General features: G+C 37.5%; 1 protein-coding gene across 4 annotated transcripts in view; it reads left to right on the top strand.

Moving 5' to 3' along the window:
• The first annotated feature begins 1,445 nt into the window (after positions 1 to 1,445).
• RC3H2 (ring finger and CCCH-type domains 2) overlaps positions 1,446 to 18,681 on the top strand; it is a 40,078-nt gene continuing 22,842 nt past the window's right edge. For all 4 annotated transcript variants that reach the window (XM_084899920.1, XM_084899921.1, XM_084899922.1 and 1 more), the window contains exons 1-6: positions 1,446 to 1,716; positions 8,321 to 8,618; positions 11,942 to 12,059; positions 13,507 to 13,740; positions 16,397 to 16,572; positions 18,142 to 18,342. In XM_084899920.1, coding sequence (XP_084756046.1) covers positions 8,388 to 8,618; positions 11,942 to 12,059; positions 13,507 to 13,740; positions 16,397 to 16,572; positions 18,142 to 18,342 — 960 coding nt within the window. In that variant the 5' untranslated portion in view covers positions 1,446 to 1,716; positions 8,321 to 8,387. The remainder of the gene's footprint in view (positions 1,717 to 8,320; positions 8,619 to 11,941; positions 12,060 to 13,506; positions 13,741 to 16,396; positions 16,573 to 18,141; positions 18,343 to 18,681) is intronic.

Genomic DNA, 18,681 nt, shown 5'->3' on the forward strand with positions numbered 1-18,681 from the left:
CTATTTCTCCTGGCTATTCATTCAACAAATATTTACGGAGTGCTTACAATATCTAGAAGTTAGGTATATCAACAAAAACCCCTGCTCTCATGAAACCTAAATTCTAGTGGAGGGAGATGAAATTTATAAACAAGTAAAATTAATGTATGTTAGATTTTGGAAATGGAGTTGGAGAAAATAGAATAGGGAGTGCTAGGGAAAGGAAATTCTTATTGTAATTTTAAATATAGTGAGTGGTCAGTCCACCTTTGAAAAAACTTATCAGATCACCGTGTACAACTGTCCAGTAAAATGGAAAACACACACACACACACACACACACACATCTAGTTGAATGGAATACTGAATCAAATGAACCATTGTTGGAAACCTTTAGGATTGGCTTATATTTCATAAAGAGTATGAAAAGGATAAAAATGTATGGGAGAACAGTCTTTGGGTGGCCACTGAATTTTTAAAAATTGGTATTTTTTTGGTCTTCCAGGCATTAATAACCATATTATTAAGCTCATTATAGTTATAAACTATTTTTCCAGATGTCTTCTAATTCATGGTGGGTTTACTTTTATAGATTCTTTTGTTGGATATCTGGTTTCATATTGGAAAGTGCCTTGAGCTTAATTGCAATTCATGGTCATTTTAACCTTAGTTTTTCAGCTTCTATTAGGAACAGAATACATAGTATCTGCCTTTTAGGATTATTTTAATGAGTAAATGAACTATAAATAAAAGTAAAAATAGTAAAAATGAAATTTTTATTAACACAGGACCTGGCACATAGTAAGTTGTCCATAAATATTAATCCCCGTGTCCCTATTCCAAGCCTATTTCTCCCGATATAAAAACAATAATTTATACCTTGCAGTTTACTGTGGAAAACCGTGCAGCAAATTTTGTGGAGTTATTAGTGCCAAAATTTGTGCTTGAATTTTGATGTCTGCCAGATTCTGAGAAACAATTCTCTCGTTAGTAAAGAGGTGTGCGTTATTGCCTGCCAAACAAATGCTCTCTTTTTCTTTTTTCTTTTTTTTAAATCAGGGAGATTGGTTGGCACCTAGAGGGAATTGAGGAATGGGGTCAACATCTGATTGTGGAAGAGTGATAAGATTGAAATACAGACGTATCAGATTAAGTTAAACGAATATCACGATTTTCACGAATATCCTGAGGGCGGGCAGACTGGCTCAAACCAATGTCCAAGAGGCTGGCTCCAGGAGCAGATGAGTGTGCTGGGAGTTTCCCATAAACCCCTTCAGCTTGCCTAGGCATCCTAACAGCACCTCCCACGGTATATCCCAGTTTCCCCTCGTCACGTGACGGGGGTGGTCCGGCTCCACCACAGGGAGGCTAACGCGCCGACTAGGTGGCTGGAGCTATCACTACGCTTTCCTCCCACCGCCCTGACTCCTGGCTTTGCGTGATCTCGCGTGATGTGGGGAGATTCTTCTCGCGAGAGTTAGGTCTGGATCCCTCCAGGTCCGCCTCCATGGTGAAGAGGCGGTGGTGGTGGAGGAGGAGGTGGTGGGAGGAGGAGGAGGCCCCGTCGCGGCCTCCGCCGCCGCCAACGGGGCTGTCCCTGTAGCTCCCGATGGAGTTTGAGGCCGTGAAGCCGCCGCCGAGCTCTGCCCCGGCGAGACGAGGCGCCTGTGTCGCCGAGCCGCGCCGCCGCGGGGCTCCCGGGAGCGGCCCTTAGCGACCCCGCCCGGGCCCCCACAGGTAGGGCGGGGGCGGGCACGATGCGGCTCGGTGGGGGTCCCAGTCCCGGTCCCCGGTCCCCGGCGATCGATCGGGCGGAAGACCTATCTTAGCCCGGGGCCTGTACTCTGTCGCGGTGGGTGCACGGAGGGTTGGGGAACGGAGGGCCGCACCTGACACCCCACCCGGGAGCCCGGAGATCCAGGAGGCCCCTGGCCTTGGCCGGGCTTTCTCCATGCCGAGGCCTGGCGCAATGGCCACCTCCTTGGACTCCTGCGGAGGGGACGCCTCTGACCCCTAAGGCATCCGCCCAAGCCAAGGCCAGGCTCCCCTTCCCTTCCTACACCAGTTAGGAAAGAGGGGCTTTGCAGGAGGTTCTCAAAAACCAAGTACTCTCCTAGCTTTCCGTCCTGGGGCTGCTTCCCAAGATCCTAATTGCAGGGATGGTGGAGGCGATCCGAGGAGTCGATAGGGACCCCGGCCAAACAATGCCCTGGGAGGGCTTACCCTCCCGGGAGGGGGAGGCCGGCCCAGGGTGGTCCGTGGCCCAGTGGATGGGACCGAGCACACTGGCACGAAACGGAGCCAGGGAATTCTGCGACGGCTTTCTTCTTCCCCCTCTTTCAATTTTCCTTCCTGGGGAAGCCTCTTCAGGGGAGACTTCCACCATCTTAGGAGAATGGTAGGAAGCATCTTTGTGTCTCAGAGGCAGATCTACTTTGCTGTGTCCTTAGCTTTCAGGAAGGAGATGAGGGTAAGCTGTCATTTACATCTTTCGAATCACAAAAGAGTTTTTTAAGATACCAGCAGGTAGGACCAAAATAGTCTTAAGGAATCACTGACATAAAGTAGATCTAATCTTGCGATTCCCTACCGGTTTGTTGTGTTTGATGTGTTTTGTTTTGTTTTATAACCACGTAGGTTCCCTTTTCATTCCTACTCTCCATTTACCCAGGTCCTTTCTTTTTAATTCCTACTTTACCACCCGCTGCGATTAGGGCTCTGTATCCCAAATAAAGTGCTAAAGGAATCCTTTCCATTTTTGTATTAGTCAAACTTTGAAGTTCCAGTAGGAACTTTTGATTAACCTGAGAAAGCTCACGTTGCTATCCTAAATTGCTGTAATTTCCCCAAAGCAAAGAAACAAATGTTTTAGTTAGCCTGTGGAGCCTTGTTATGGTTAAATATACAAATTTAGTTAAGGCTTCTTGAAACATTAAGAAGAGTTCTCCCCTCATTACCTTCTTTTATCTGTCTAAAGAGCGACACCACTGTTCTAACATCACATCCCATTATCTGTTGTTTGGCTTCCACATTCAATTCTTGAAGAAATAGAAACCATTTTTTCAACATTGCCGTTTTGGTCGGAGATTCTTGTTTTAAGAGTTGTGGAGTTTGGAAATTTCTTTAAAAAAAAAACAAAAAAAAAACCAGAATGTTAAACATATATTCCAAAAGCAGATGTTGTAATTCAAACTGGCTCCTATTTGAGCATTTGATTGCTATCGTGTTGATTAGTGAATCCTTTGAGTTACTCCTGATCTGTTATTACTGTTGTGTTAACCTGACATGCAAGAATATTTTATGTCCTTTGTTCCTATGTTTTCTTTTTTCGTTGTTGTTCATTTATTTTTATTAATTCACTTCCTGCTGTCTTTTAGTTTGAAAGAAGTTCTATTTCATATTCAAAAAATAGAACTTGTATATTGTATGTAATATCTAAGAATGCTAAGTAAACTTACAGCAAGGTTTTATAATAAGTACTTGCATATTGTTTTGGGCTGAGTTGAAGTTTCACTTTCTACTGATGGAAAAAGGAAGCATGTGGTCAAATAAAGGTAGCTGAAAATTAAAAATAATGTTTTGCACCCAGTCTTTGTTGTAAGTTATATCTTTAATAATCCTCAGGGTTTTCTAATTTTCTGAAAACCTTCTTAAGTGTAGGTGTGACTTTCACCTCAAATTCTGGGTAAAATTTACTTTTGAGTATTATTTTTAATTTTAAGGAGAATTGCATTATCCATTACTAGCTACCATAGTAGTCACATGTAGCAGCAGTTGAGCACTTGAAATATGGCAGGTGTGAATTGAGATGTGCTGAAAGTGTAAAATGCACACCAGGTTTTGAAAATTAAGTACAACAACAACAAAGAATTCAAAATATCTCACTAATTTTTACATTGATTACATGTTAAAATGATACCTTGTATAAATTAGGTTAAAGAAAAGGTATTAACATTAATTTTACCTGTTTTGTCCTTTTTTAATATGACTGTTAGAAAATTTTAAAGTACTTGTGGCTTGCATTATTTCTATTGGACAGTGCTGTTCTAGAGGATCTCTTCCAATAAATAAATTATCTGAATTAAAAGACATGAAAATGAAAAGTTTCAAGTTTGGTCATCACTATAGAAGCAAAACTTTAGTGATTATATTAATTAAATAAATTTCATTACTGTTCTTTTGGAAGACACTGAAAGTTAAAAACCTCATACTTAATTAAAAAAATCTAGTTGAACCCCATAGTGGGCTGAAGTAAACTTGAGTCAAAAATCTTTCCTAACTTACACTGAAGTTACGTAGCAGTCTTTAAAATGGCAATTCTGTTTCTTTTGCTCCAATTCTTTTTATATGTTTTTATATGTTTGAATGCTTAGTTGGTTTTGTTTGTATGGTAGGTTAAGGTCTAAATTGTACTTAAGATGCTTTAAATACTATTTTTAAGTCCAAAAGTAATTATTTTAAAGGTTTTAAATACTGTTAAAAGTCCATTTCAGTAGCTTAAATTCTTCACATGGGTAAACTAGAATGAAAACAAAGAGTGTTTTAATTAACAGACCTGAGCCCTAATTTTACATCTTTATAAAATTATACACACACACACACACACACACACACACACACACAATAGTGAAAGAGACATAAACTTTATTCTGGCATTTTAAAATCAGATAATCATAAACTAGCTGCACAATATCATGGCAGTCTGTTATGAGAAAATGAAAGTACTTAGCTGGTATGCAGTTTGCTTTTAGAGCAGTTTATAATTTGTATCATATGAGACTTACAGTCTTAAAAATGACTTGAGTAAAAATGTGTTTAAGGTTCCACCTGTAATGTTTCTCCTATGCTTTATCATTTTACTCATCTTCAATTTTAGTAACTAATAACTAAAGTTAGTTAAATACAAAAAATTAATTAGAATGTTTTTCTTAAGTAGTCCCTTTGCATATCTAGAGTTGTGAGCTTTTTCATCCATTTTACCTCAATTTGAGATATTTTGGTAGCATTTTTAGAATGAATACATCAATATTAACTATAAATGTTATTAGTAATTTAGGTTTCCATAGATTCAAATAAGTTACTATGGAATGTATTAATATAAATCTAGAAATTTTACACATTAATATATTTTCTTAGCTTGCCATTGTTAAACTATAAAGACAATAGACTATTACTTTTTGTAATTATAAAAATATATTCTAGGTAAATGTTTACAAAGTGCCTTTTTAAAATAAATGAAAGGCCTGTTTTGTCATTATTAATTAAATGTTTTGGTGAACAACATGAACTCTGTTTTATAATAGGTAAATTTTTATTTTGTATTTTTCTTTATTGAGGAATCTAGAATTCATTGATAATGGTACTGAAGAAAAACATTAAAAAAAAATCAAACCATTCTAATAATAGTAAATAAGGAAAATTTAGTTCATAATTTTCCTGTTAGAAAGTTAGAATTGGACACACAGCAGAAGGAAAATTTGCAGAGTTACTATCAAAATTTTGGTATAATCTGTCTTTTAAAGGTATTATACATGAAATTTCTACTAGAAATTAAACTTGATTAATATTAAAGCATCTGGTGTTTGTAGACCTAGAAATATATAAGGGATAATATAAACATACTACTATCAAGTATATTTTTTATATACTTGGAATAGTTTGAAACATTTTAAAGCTAATAGGTAAAAATATGAAAGATACAATTTTTATGTTCAAACAATGCTCTCTCCCCCCCCCCCCCCCCCATACACACAGACACGCACGCACTAACTTTAAAACATTTGGGGATAATCCTGGAAAACTATAAGGAATAAGTATTTTGCTACTAGTTTTATATTACTCACTGGCTTTTGATACCCTGACCCCCTGAATTAGCATTTCCAAATAGGTTGAAATTATGAAGAAGAAAAAAATAGATGCAGTGTTTTATTTTGATAAATACTTTATCAGTTCAAGTTATTAACTAAATTAAGGCTCTCAATCGTAGACCTAAGGTACAATTTATTCTTCCTCAGAGGCCTTTTCCTTTTATAATTCTGCAGCCTGGTAAGCTGAACATGCAAAATGTTATATAGACTCAAGGAGTAATGTATTAACCTACTTAGTGCTCATTCCTAAAGTTGAAAGCCAACTGACTGGTTTTAAGATTGATGGCATTAATAGGTGTGGCAGTGTATATTAGATACATTTCATTAGAGCTATTTGAGGAAAAGTTTGTATAGGGAGCTTTTTACAAAGCAAACCCTATCATTTATTTTTACAAGATATTTTTAAAACCTTAGGTTATTGTGAACATAAAAGCACAATAAAGGCTAATAAAATTCATTTGGATGTGAGGATATTGGAGAATGAGTTTATAGACCTTTCTGTCCTAAATCTGACTTCATTTTTAAACATCTAATTTCTGTGGAACTAATATATTTTGGTTGATAAACATTTTTATGAAATAAACCATTGTCTGTTTAATTGCCCTAAATACCTAGATTTCTTGTTCACCAAAGAGCCTTTGTCAGACTTATGTAAGTTTAGTATTAGAAGATACAGAAAACTTGTGAACTGTAGAATGTTCAAGTTCTAAAGATTTTAATTAGAGGACAGCATAAATTTGATACTAAATATTTTATTTTATTATTTTTTAATGTATTTTTTATTGATTTTTTTTTTTTCCAGAGAGGAAGGGAGAGGGATAGAGAGTTAGAAACATCGATGAGAGAGAAACATTGATCAGCTGCCTCCTGCACACTCCCTACTGGGTATGTGCCCGCAACTAAGGTATATGCCCTCGACCGGAATCGAGCCCAGGACCCTTGAGCCAAACTGGTTAGGGCTAAATATTTTATTTTACTAAAAATTATGGAACAAACATTTGGATCTTAGGAATAAGAAATGAAAGCTTAACTGTTATTTTTCCCATGTGCCTTTTAATCATATACAAATATAATTTTTCTCACTATAATATCAAAAATAAAAATTTATATTTTGCAGTTTTTCAGTTTAGAATTATTAGATGCTAATATTCTTTTAGTCTTCTAAAAGATGTTTTTATTTTATTTTTAATCCTCACCTTAGGACATGTTTTTCATTTTTTCTAGAGAGAAAAGAAGGGAAAGGGAGAGAGAGGAGAGAAACATTAATGAGAGAGAGAGAACGATGGATTGGTTGCCTCCTGCACATGCCCCAATAGGGGATCCCTCCCATAACCTGCGTATGTGCCCTGACAGGGAATCAAACTCACCATCTTTTGGTATAGGATGGCACTCCTACTAACTGAGCCACACCAGCCAGGGCTATTCTTCTATATCTTGCTCATTGGACCTGACAGTTTTTGGTAATATATATATACTTATCAATCACAAATTATGTTTTGTCAAAAGTATTATAGAGAACCACATTCAAGATTCGTGCACTGGGGGGGGAGGAGAAGATAGGAGGTCTGTCAGCCTGGCCTGCGCCCTCTCTCAGTTCAAGACTCCTTGGGGGATGTCCGCCTGCCAGCAGTGAGATATCCCTCTCGCAGTCCGCAGTCCGAGACTCCTCGATACTTTCTGCCCACCTGCAGTGGAGACAGGAGAGGCTCCTGACACAGCTGCTGAGCTCACCAGCCGTGGGCCCGGCTTCTGGCTGAGTGCACTCCCCTGTGGGAGCGCACTGACCACCAGGGGGCAGCTTCTGCATTGAGCGTCTGCCCCCTGGTTGTCAGTGTGCGCCATAGTGACTGGATGTTCCACCTCCGGTCGATTTGCATATTACACTTTTATTATAATAGGATTTTCAGAACCTCAATTAGCCTCCTAATCAAATCCTGACCAGAGATTCCCTCTTTTGTGAAGCTGCCAAGTTGAATATATATCCCTGGACTGATGTGGTCATTCAGGTGGCAAAGCTGTTTCTTCACACTTGACTCCGATATTGTTTGGATCAAGGGTTTCTAAAGTTCACTAACTCTAGGCCATATCTTAATATGTTTTGGGGTAGTAGATACCCATGGGAAACACTTTTTTTTTTTTTTAATCAGCGATCCAAATTAATGTGTGTTCCCAAAAATGAAATGTGAAATATTATGCTAATAATAGTTAAGAAAAACAAATGATAGCTCTGATGATTGTTTTATTAGCAACCAATATAAATATTTTTAGTTGAAAAGAACACTGTTAGAATAATGCTTCTGGACAAAATTTCAGAAATTCAATTCAGCAAGTAGACTTAAAGAAAAAGATATCCAAAATATACAAAGTTGCTCAGAAGTGTTTTAGGTCTTGAGGCTGTGATGGTTGGCTTTACAATTAGCTCTTGAAAGGGAATGAAGAATATATGTTTAATTCTTACTTTTGTCTATTTCCAGCTTACAAAACACTACACAGCAAAATAATGATCTGCTAGACTGCTAACCTGAGCATCCAGCTTCCACAATGCCTGTGCAGGCAGCTCAATGGACAGAATTTCTGTCCTGTCCAATCTGCTATAATGAATTTGATGAGAATGTGCACAAACCCATCAGTTTAGGTTGTTCACACACTGTTTGCAAGACCTGCTTGAACAAACTTCACCGAAAAGCTTGCCCCTTTGACCAGACTGCCATCAACACCGACATTGATGTGCTTCCTGTCAACTTTGCACTTCTCCAGTTAGTTGGAGCCCAGGTAAACTTCCAAGATTTTACTAATGTGGTATGTGTAACATATAATAGTACTTTGTTCATTAAGGGGTACAAGGTATGTTTAATGATAGTTGATACGTAAAAATATTCAGTGTACCTGATTTTCATGATTATATTATGCAAAAGTCTTTCTTTAATGTCATAAATCCTTATGCAAAATCATCACTTTTATTATGGCTATATGTTTCTTTGTGTTCAATGCTGTGGTCAAAATTTATTTTATAAGTCATTTTGATGGATAAGAAAAATTTTGATGTAAGCATCTATCTATATATAGAAAGAGGTAATATGCTAATTGGGCCTAACGGTGTGCCAGTCATGACCCGTCAACAGGCTGTGCGTGCACAGGAGCTGGTGGGCGGGGACGGGGACTTCTGCCCCCAGCAGAGGCGCACACAGGTCTGCCCAGTGCTAGCATCACACTGCCTTGGAGGCGGAGGCTGCTCCCGATGGAGGCATGCACAGGCAGGACATAGACAGGGAGGCCTGGTGGGTGGGGACATAGACAGGGAGGCCTGTCTGAGCCACTTGAGCAGGCCTGGAGCCGGACACAGACATTTTTTCATGATGAAGGGACTGATGCCTGTGTTCATGAAAAGACCTTGGCAACTGCAGTGGCTGCCAGTATCAGCAGCAGTGGGGTGATGGAGATGGGCCTTCCCCTGATCAGCCTGATCGCCTCCCACAGAGGGAGGCCAGACTGTGGCTTAGGCCCGCTCCCCAGTAGGACATCCTCTGAGGGCTCCCAGACTGTGAGAGGGGGCAGGCTGGGCTGAGAGACACATACCCCTCCCCCAGTGCACAAATTTCAAGTACCGGGCCCCTAGTACATCATTATTTATTCATTAGGTGGTATGAAAAGAAATGTAATCAAAGTTTTGGCCAGAGAGCAACCAACTAGAAACCTCAAATGGAGGTTTTTTGTTTTCTTTTTAATTTCTCTTGACATCTATAATAATAAAAGTGTAATATGCTAATTAAACCAAATAGCCAGATGACCTTATGGACGAAGCTGGGGCTGTGAGGGCTGAGCCCCTTGCATGAATTTTATGCTTTGGGCCTCTAGTGATCAAATAAGTCCTATTTGGGAATGAATATATCTAAAACCATGCTATAAAATAACTATTTCTTATTGATAATCATTTTATTGAATCAGAGCAAGACCCTAGATTTACAGTAATTTTCATTTAATAAGGTTCTACTTTGTGTAGGTATGATGGTAAACATTGAGTATCTATTAATATTATCTAGAGGCCCAGTGCACAGATTTGTGTACCTGTGGAGTCCCTTGGCTTGGCCTGTATACCCTCTTGCAATCCAGGACCCCTCAGGGGATGTCGGAGAGCTGGTTTTGGCTCAGTCTCCGAAGGCCATGCTGAGGGATCCTATTGATGCACAAATCAGTGCACCAGGCCTCTAGTATGCATATGAGATCTTTGGTTAATCCCTTCCCACCCCACTCCCCTTTTCCCTCTGAGATTCACCAGTCCCACGTTTCCATGCCTGTGGTTTCTGCTCCTGCATTGAGCATCTGCCCCCTGGTGGTCAGTATGCATCATAGCTGTTGGACGGTTGGCCTGTCACTTAGGCTTTTATATATATAGATTCTTGCTATAGCTTTTCAGGTATGTAATATCCCCATTTTACAAGTGAGGAAGAAGATTCTGTACATCATGTATTACATAAAGTAAGAAAGTAAGGATTTTTCTAATCAGTCACATCTTAGAAAACTCAATGAATTAAAATACCCTGTTCCATAGTATCTTCATATTTAAGGTTTTCCTATTAAAACACAGCATTTCTTCTCAATGTTCATAATTCAGACACTCTGAAATCAAGATGCAGTTGAATTATTAGTGCATCGTAATTTAATTGGCAGTGTTTTTTTTCCTTAACAATGCAGAAAATAATGGTGGCTCTTGCAAATAATGGCATCTTAGGTCCGACAAAATACTTTGAACTTTTCGTAGTAATACTAGCTACCATTTATTATTTGCTATATGTCAAGTGTTGTGTTTGTCTTTTAAATACATGTTCTCTCAGTTGATCCTTAAAAATAGCCTACAGCCTTATGCAGTATGATTTCTTTTATCTTTTCTGGCTCATCTGCAACTGTCTTCACACTTTCTGCTTAAGCCACACTGCCTTCCAGTCAATTGTTAAATATGCCAGAAGTATTCCCACCTGAGGGCTTTTGCGTAGTGACTCTTTGCCTAGAATGTTCATTCTTCTCCTCTTTTAAGTCTTTCTAATGTCATGATTTCCAAGGAAGCCTATCTGGAACATCCCTCTTAAAAATTGCAACCTCTCTCCAGTACTCCTAATTTTCCTTATTCTTGTTGGATAATTTGTATTGATCACCTTTCATCATACTATGTTTTTCATTTAAGGTTCTTTTAAATTTATTGGTTGCTTTCTCTCTTCTCCACTAGAATGTAAGCTCCACAAGGGCAAAAAATTTTGTCTGTTTAACTCACTGATAGGGGCCTAATGCCTAAAACTGTGCTTAGTACATGGTAATAACTCCATAAATATAAATATTTGTTAAATTAAATTGAATTTAAACATTTTTAAAATTTATCTTTATTGTTTAAAGTATTGCCGATGTCCCTTTTTCCCCCATTGGCCCCCCTCGCCCGGTACCCCCAACAAGCTAAATTGAATTTTTATAATGGCACAATGAAATAGGGATTTTCATCTTCATTTTGCAGATAGGGAAACCATGACTTGGAGCAGTTAAATAATTTTCTCAAGATCACTCGTAGAAATGGCAGAGCTGCAGTTTTGACCTTTCATTGAGAACACTGTGTCTTGTGGTGCTTATATTCTAGCAAGGGGGTACAGTAAATATAGTAAGTACATTATATAGTATGAAGGCACTTAATGCTAAAGGGGAAAAAATTCTTATCCTTTTTACCTACTTTTTGTTTTGAAATACTTTTAGAAAAAGTTGCAAAAGTTATACAGAGAACCTGTATAACTTTTTGTAGCTTCCCCTAATATTAATATCTTTTAAAATTACAGCATAGTTATCAACCCCAAGAAATTAGCATTGATAGAGTACTATTAATTGCCTGCTTCTTTTCTTCATCCATTAACCCACCCAACCCCTGCTATTAAGTATGATATTCTTGATTCTTGGAAAGCAGATGTATTAGGTGTTTGCCTTTAATTTTATTTACACTACCTTGATGTATGTCTCTGTGTTATAATTTATACTCACCAAGATTATCATCAAATATATAAATAACAGCTTGTTAGCTGGGTGGATGTATTTCTTGAATTTTTTGTTTGTTTTGTTTTTAGGTACCAGACCATCAGTCAATAAAGTTAAGTAATCTAGGTGAGAACAAACATTATGAAGTTGCAAAGAAATGTGTTGAAGATTTGGCACTCTACTTAAAACCACTAAGTGGAGGTAAAGGTAAGTTCCCAAAAAGTTTTTTTTTCTGGTGAGGAGGACTTGGTAATACATTTACTTAGACAAATTTGTTGCTGATGCCTTCTTAAAACATTTTGAGTTGTGGAAAATTAATTTGCTTGGAGAGATCTTAGAAAACTTTTTGATTGAAAACATTTATTATACTATTTTCTGAAAACAACCAATATTGTTATTTAATAATTCATGAGACATACAACATTGAGCTTTAAACAATAATTGTATTCATTGATTAAACTAGTAGTGCTATAGCAGGATATTAATTTTGATAAGCCCTATTAAGACAAGTTTTATGTGTTCATTTATTCATTGAATCATTCATTAAATTTTATTGAGCACTTATAGAGGGTACATTCCCTATCTTCACAGAGCCCGCAGTCTATTGGGGGTGATAGCCATGTAAACACAATAAATTATTTTAAGTGCTGTGACAGAAGTGAGATTTTGTTTTGTTTAACACTGCATACCCCGTGTTTAGCACATCATATATGTAGTAAAATGTTGTTGAATGAATAAATCAGGTATTTATTTTGTACCTGCTCTGAGCTTTTCACTCTTTGGTATTTTGGATATAGTGATTTTTTTTTTATTTATTGATTTTTATTTTTTTTTGAGAGAGAGACTTACCCTGTACACCTCATTCATTCATTGAACAGATATCTAAAGACCATCTAGTAAGCACCAGACACTATTTTGGCACTTGGGGAAACTTGAGTAAATATGCATGCCGTTGTAGCACTCATGTTTAGAAAAGGGAGAAAGTATAATAAACAATAAATATAATTTTAAAAATTATGTAGCATGTTATAAGTAATTGCTGTGGAAAGAAAATACATTTAGAGGGATAAGAAATGTCAGAGTGATTACAGAAAGGCAGATTGCAATTTTAAGATGTATGAAATACAGCTTCCTTGTTCTTACTGCTGATGGAAATGATTAAGTGGGAAGGGAAAAAATTATAATATGGAAGAAAGAGAAGGATTGTTGGAGCAATGTCCTTGAGTCAGGAAAAGGAATTAGGATCTAAGATCTTATCACTAAGCCATGTTCTTAATATCTTTTATATAATGAAAAAAACAATGCTGTTAATTATTACTTTTAAACTTTATTCATTCAACTTTATATCTACCTTCAATAATTTTAGTAAATAGATTAAATAAACAAACCAAATGTACTCTCTTTTGAGGGACTCATATAACCCAGAGAAGAGGATACTTAAATAAAATTTGAAATAACTAAAAATTAGGCTCTTATTAACAGTGACTGGCTATAAACTGAAGTAGATGGAGTAAAGAAAAGAAAATTTGTTTATAGGAGGCTCATTAGGAATTGTGGCTTAACAGTTAAATACAGATAATAAAAATTGGCTTGTCGTTTTTAATAGAAAAAAAAACAACAAACGTTAGTTTTCTTTGTTTCCTTTTTCCTAAAGGTGTAGCTAGTTTGAACCAGAGTGCACTGAGCCGTCCAATGCAAAGGAAACTGGTGACACTTGTAAATTGTCAACTGGTAGAGGAAGAAGGTCGTGTAAGAGCCATGCGAGCAGCCCGTTCACTCGGAGAACGAACTGTAACGGAACTAATATTACAGCACCAGAACCCTCAGCAGTTGTCTGCCAACTTATGGGCTGCTGTCAGGGCTCGAGGATGCCAGTTTCTAGGGCCAGGTAAGATAGATCACTATCTTGCCTTTCTTACTGGTTATCAGGACTAGAGGATGCCAATTTCTAAAGGTAGGTGAGAATCCCCAGACTCAACCCATCTTTATTCATACAAAGCTTGATACAATTGCAGATAAGCAAGCCAGTTTTTGTTTATCATAATCTATATGAGAAGTGCTATAATGTTTTAGAACAAATTTCTCATTTAATCTTCAATGTCCTTCAAAAGAGGTGACACAGATCCAATTTTACAATTAGAAAACTGAGTTAAGATTACACAGGTGGTAAGTAAAGGAAAAGTAAATTTTTTTAAACTTTTAATTTTGAAATAATTTCAAATTTAACGAAAAGTTGCAAGAATAATGCAAAGGCCCTGGCCAGGTAGCTCAGTTAATTAGAGCCTTATCCCGATATGCCAAGGTTGCAGGTCCAATTCCTGGTCAGTGCACAAATAAGAATCAACCAGTGAGTGCTTAAATAAGTGGAACAACAGACGGGTGTTTCTCTCTCTCTCTCTTTCTCTTTTCTTTGTTAATAATCCATAAATAAAATAGAGTAATGCAGAGAATTCCACATTGATAAGTTTTTTAATTTGCTACATTTGTTTTATTATTCACTCTTTCTCTTATGAACCATTTGAAAGTAGGTTGAATACCCATTAACACTTAAGTGTGTTTCCTAAAAACAAGGATACTCTTGATACAATATGACGTTCTATAGGTTCTATAGTTTATATTCCAATTTCATCAGTTATTTCAAAAATGTTTTTTATGGCATTTATTTTATAAATATTTCCCTGCTGGAAAACAACATAAATTAATACCTTCTTTAGGTATTGCACCTAGAGGCTAATATCACTTTAAAATTATATACAAAACTAGTAGCCCTGCCCACGAATCCTTGTGCCAGTAACTCTCTGTGGGGCCTGGCTACTCTGCACCCACTGCCCAGAGGCTCTCTGTGGTCCAGAAGCCCATTCTGGCCCTAGCCGGGCCTGAGCCCCATCCATGGCCGGGCCCAGAACACTCAAGCTGCCCACTCTCAGGGATTTTCCCCTGGGACTGGGGGACTCTGGCGGGGCTGAGAGGACTGGACACCGCCATCTTGTGACAGATGACGGTTAATTTGCATATTACCCTTTTATTAGATAGGCTAGTCTGACAGGCAGAGAAACAATTTCATGATTAAAAAATTACCATTTATCATAAGACTACTGTGTGTCTTTCACATGTTATTTGTCAGAGTAGCTGTGTGTGTTTTATAAATGAGGATTTTTTTTTCACTTTAACATTATCATCTAGTTGATTGTTAAATATCTACAGAATTTATATGTTAAGTTCTCTTGACTGTTGTTCTGATTGGTTAATAGGAAGGATGTTTTCTTTTGTTTGATTACAGACCCCTTATCTGTGGTTTCTTTTTCTGTAGTTTTACTTACCTAAGGTCTAAAAATATTAGATGGGAAATTCCAGAAATAAACAATTCATAAGTTTTAAATAGCACGTTGCTCTGAGTAGGGTGAAGAAATCTCATGCCATTGTGAATCATTCCTTTGTCCGGCACGTCCACACAGTATATTCTGTCCACCTGTTAGTCACTTAGTAGCCATCTTGGTAATTAGTTTGTTGAGGTGTCTCACTGCTTGTGTTCAGTTAACACTTATAGTAGACTGACATTAAGTCACTTCATCTCATTGTGTAGTCATTGTATCATCTCATATCTTCATAAGAATCTTGAGTCCAGTAAGATATTTTGAGAAAGAGACAATATTCACAAAGCATTACAGTATATTATAATTGTTCTATTTTTAGTTATTGTTAATCTCTTACTGTGTGTAATTTGTAAATTAAACTTTACATAGGTATGTACGTATGTACACCAAGTTCTCGAATAACATTTTACTCAACATCGTTTTATTATAACATTGATGAGATGCTTTAGGAATTTAGCTCTTATTTGTGTAAATCAGCCTATGGTAAAATTGGTTGTATCATAGGTTGTTTTGCTTAAAGTTGCAAAACCTATTGACAATGTTAAGTGAGGACTTTACTGTTTAGGAAAAAACATATTATACAGGGTTGGCAAAGTAGGTTTACAGTTGTGTTAATAATACAGTAATTAATAAGTAAATAATAATACAAAAATAAGCTCTGCCCAGCTGAGTGGTACAGTTGTTTGAGTATAGTCCTGTGCACCAAAAGGTTTCCGGTTTGATCTCAGTCGGGGCACATATGAATTGGAAGTCAGTGAGTCGATGCTTCTCTCTTTCTCTCTCCACTCCCCTCTTTTCTTCCCCTTCTCTCCCTCTTTCCTCTCTTCCTCTCCCTTCCTCTCTCTAAGCATGCAGGTGAGGAATAAAATAAAGAAAGTCTGCTTCACATGTTCACAAATGTAAGCCTACTTTTGCCCACCTCTGTATATAGGGTGTGGTACTATCTACAGTTTCAGACATCCACTGGGTGTCTTAGAACATATCCTCTGTGGATTAGGGTGGACTACTGTATTTTTTAATTAAGCTATATTTGTGTATGTGTGATGTCCTATGTTTGTGCTAATTAAATACAGACTGGAAAATGAACCACTGTAAACTAATACCAAAGAAATCTATGACAGACATGATATGCAGGGTTTCTCATTTATCATGAACTCAAATTTCTTCTAGCTATGCAAGAAGAGGCCTTAAAGCTGGTATTGCTGGCACTAGAAGATGGTTCTGCTCTCTCAAGGAAAGTTCTGGTACTTTTTGTTGTGCAAAGATTAGAACCAAGATTTCCTCAGGCATCAAAAACAAGTATTGGTCATGTTGTGCAACTACTGTATCGAGCTTCTTGTTTTAAGGTGAGTAACAAGCAACCATCTAAACATTACATGCCTGTATGTGGGACAGAGGCTTCCTGTAATGGGTATTATCCTGTTAGAGGCCCCCACAAATGCACAATGCTTATAAGAGTTGAAGAAACTGCTGGCACCGGTTTGGCTCAGTGGTAGAGCGTCGGCCTGCGGACTGAAAGGTCCCGGGTTCGATTCCCATCAAGGGCATGTACCTTGGTTGCGGCCACATCCTCAATAGGGATGTGCAAGAGGCAGCTGGTTGATGATTCTCTCTCATCAATGTTTCTAACTCTCTATCCCTCTCTCTTCCCCTCTGTGAAAAATCAATAAAATATATTTTTTTAAAGAAATAAATAAATAAAAAATAAGAGTTGAAGAAACTTTTTTTTTTCTTCTTTTTTTGAGAAGTGCAACTCTTAATTGACTTGAATTCTCCTCTTGTAGATATTTTTCTGTAAAAGAGTATCAGACTTTTGCTTGATTTTAGCATCGAGTCAGAACAAGGGAAGTTAATGATTCTGTTTAATGCAGAGATTTCTGATTTGTTATATCTCTTGTAGGACTTGAACATTCATACATACTGTAAATCGTGTGATCTTTAAGCCAAGGGTTCTGATTCAGTAGATCTGAAATTATAGTTTTCAAAACTTCATGGGTGATTTTGATGCACATTAATAGAACTTGAGCCCTAATCGGTTTGGCTCAGTGGATAGAGCGTCGACCTGTGGACTCAAGGGTCCCGGGTTTAATTCCGGTCAAGGACATGTACCTTGGTTGCAGGCACATCCCTAGTAGGGGGTATGCAGGAGGCAGCTGATCGATGTTTCTTATTCTCTCTTCCTTTCTGTAAGAAATCAATAAAATATGTATTTTTAAAAATATATTTTATTGATTTTTTGCAGAGAGGAAGAGAGAGGGATAGAGAGTTAGAAGCATCGATGAGAGAGAATCATGGATCAGCTGCCTCTTGCACACCCCCTACTGGGGATATGCCCACAACCAAGGTACATGCCCTTGACCGGAATCAAACCTGGGACCTTTCAGTCCTCAGGCTGACGCTCTATCCACTGAGCCAAACCGGTTTCAGCTAAAATATGTATTTTTTAAAAATAGAACTTAAATCGGACCAGGTTCTCTTAATCACCTGTGTCCATCTTTACTACTCAGGTAGATAGATAGATGCATATGCTTCCCAGGAGATACCCTGTAGCATAGATGGTGGTTAGAGGTGCTAACATCCTCTGGTATTTTTGGGTTTCTTTTTTCCTATTTTTTAGATTGATAATTTCTCCTTTTGTTTCCTCAGTGTTTCTTTAAGAAGGTTATGACAGCATATAGATTTTTGTGACTTCTAAGTTATACTCTGCTCCTTCTTAAATTATACCTGATTAGAATTTTGGGTGTCCCAAACTTTTCTTTCTTGTACTGTTTTTGTGTGATATCTGATATATAGTAGGTCTCCCCCATATCTCCCCCCCCCCCCCCCCCCCCCTGCAAAAGAAGGTTTACTTGTGGAAGGAGGGAAAGCAGAACAGTTCTGACGGGTTGAGTGTATTTCTCCTTTCTATCGTTTAGGTTACTAAAAGGGATGAAGACTCTTCTCTGATGCAATTAAAAGAAGAATTTCGGAGCTATGAGGCATTACGCAGAGAACATGATGCCCAAATTGTTCATATTGCTATGGAAGCAGGACTCCGTATTTCACCCGAGCAGTGGTCCTCACTTCTATATGGTGACTTAGCGCATAAATCACACATGCAGTCTATTATTGATAAGGTTCGTGAAATTAGAGATCCTAATCTATGTTGTTGTTACATTGGAGAATACTGGAATCTTCTACAAGGACTGAAGAGACGATCAGTTGAAGATTCTATGTTTTTAAAAATCAGTCTTGTAAAATCTTTTTTCTCCCTTTTAAATATTATTTTTTTAACTTTCAAAATAAATGAATGGGAGGCAATAGGGAAGCAAATACAGGATAAAAGCAGGTTGGCTTAAAAAGTTTGTCATTCATCTACATTCCAACTCCAGAGAGCTAATACAGCTTATAATGAGTTTTCTGAGTGTCTAATGATGAATTTCATAGGGCAGATTCTGAGGTGAAAATCGAATTCA

This window comes from Pipistrellus hanaki (assembly GCF_964339955.1).
Source record: "Pipistrellus hanaki genome assembly, chromosome: 11".
Taxonomy (NCBI): Eukaryota; Metazoa; Chordata; class Mammalia; order Chiroptera; family Vespertilionidae; genus Pipistrellus; species Pipistrellus hanaki.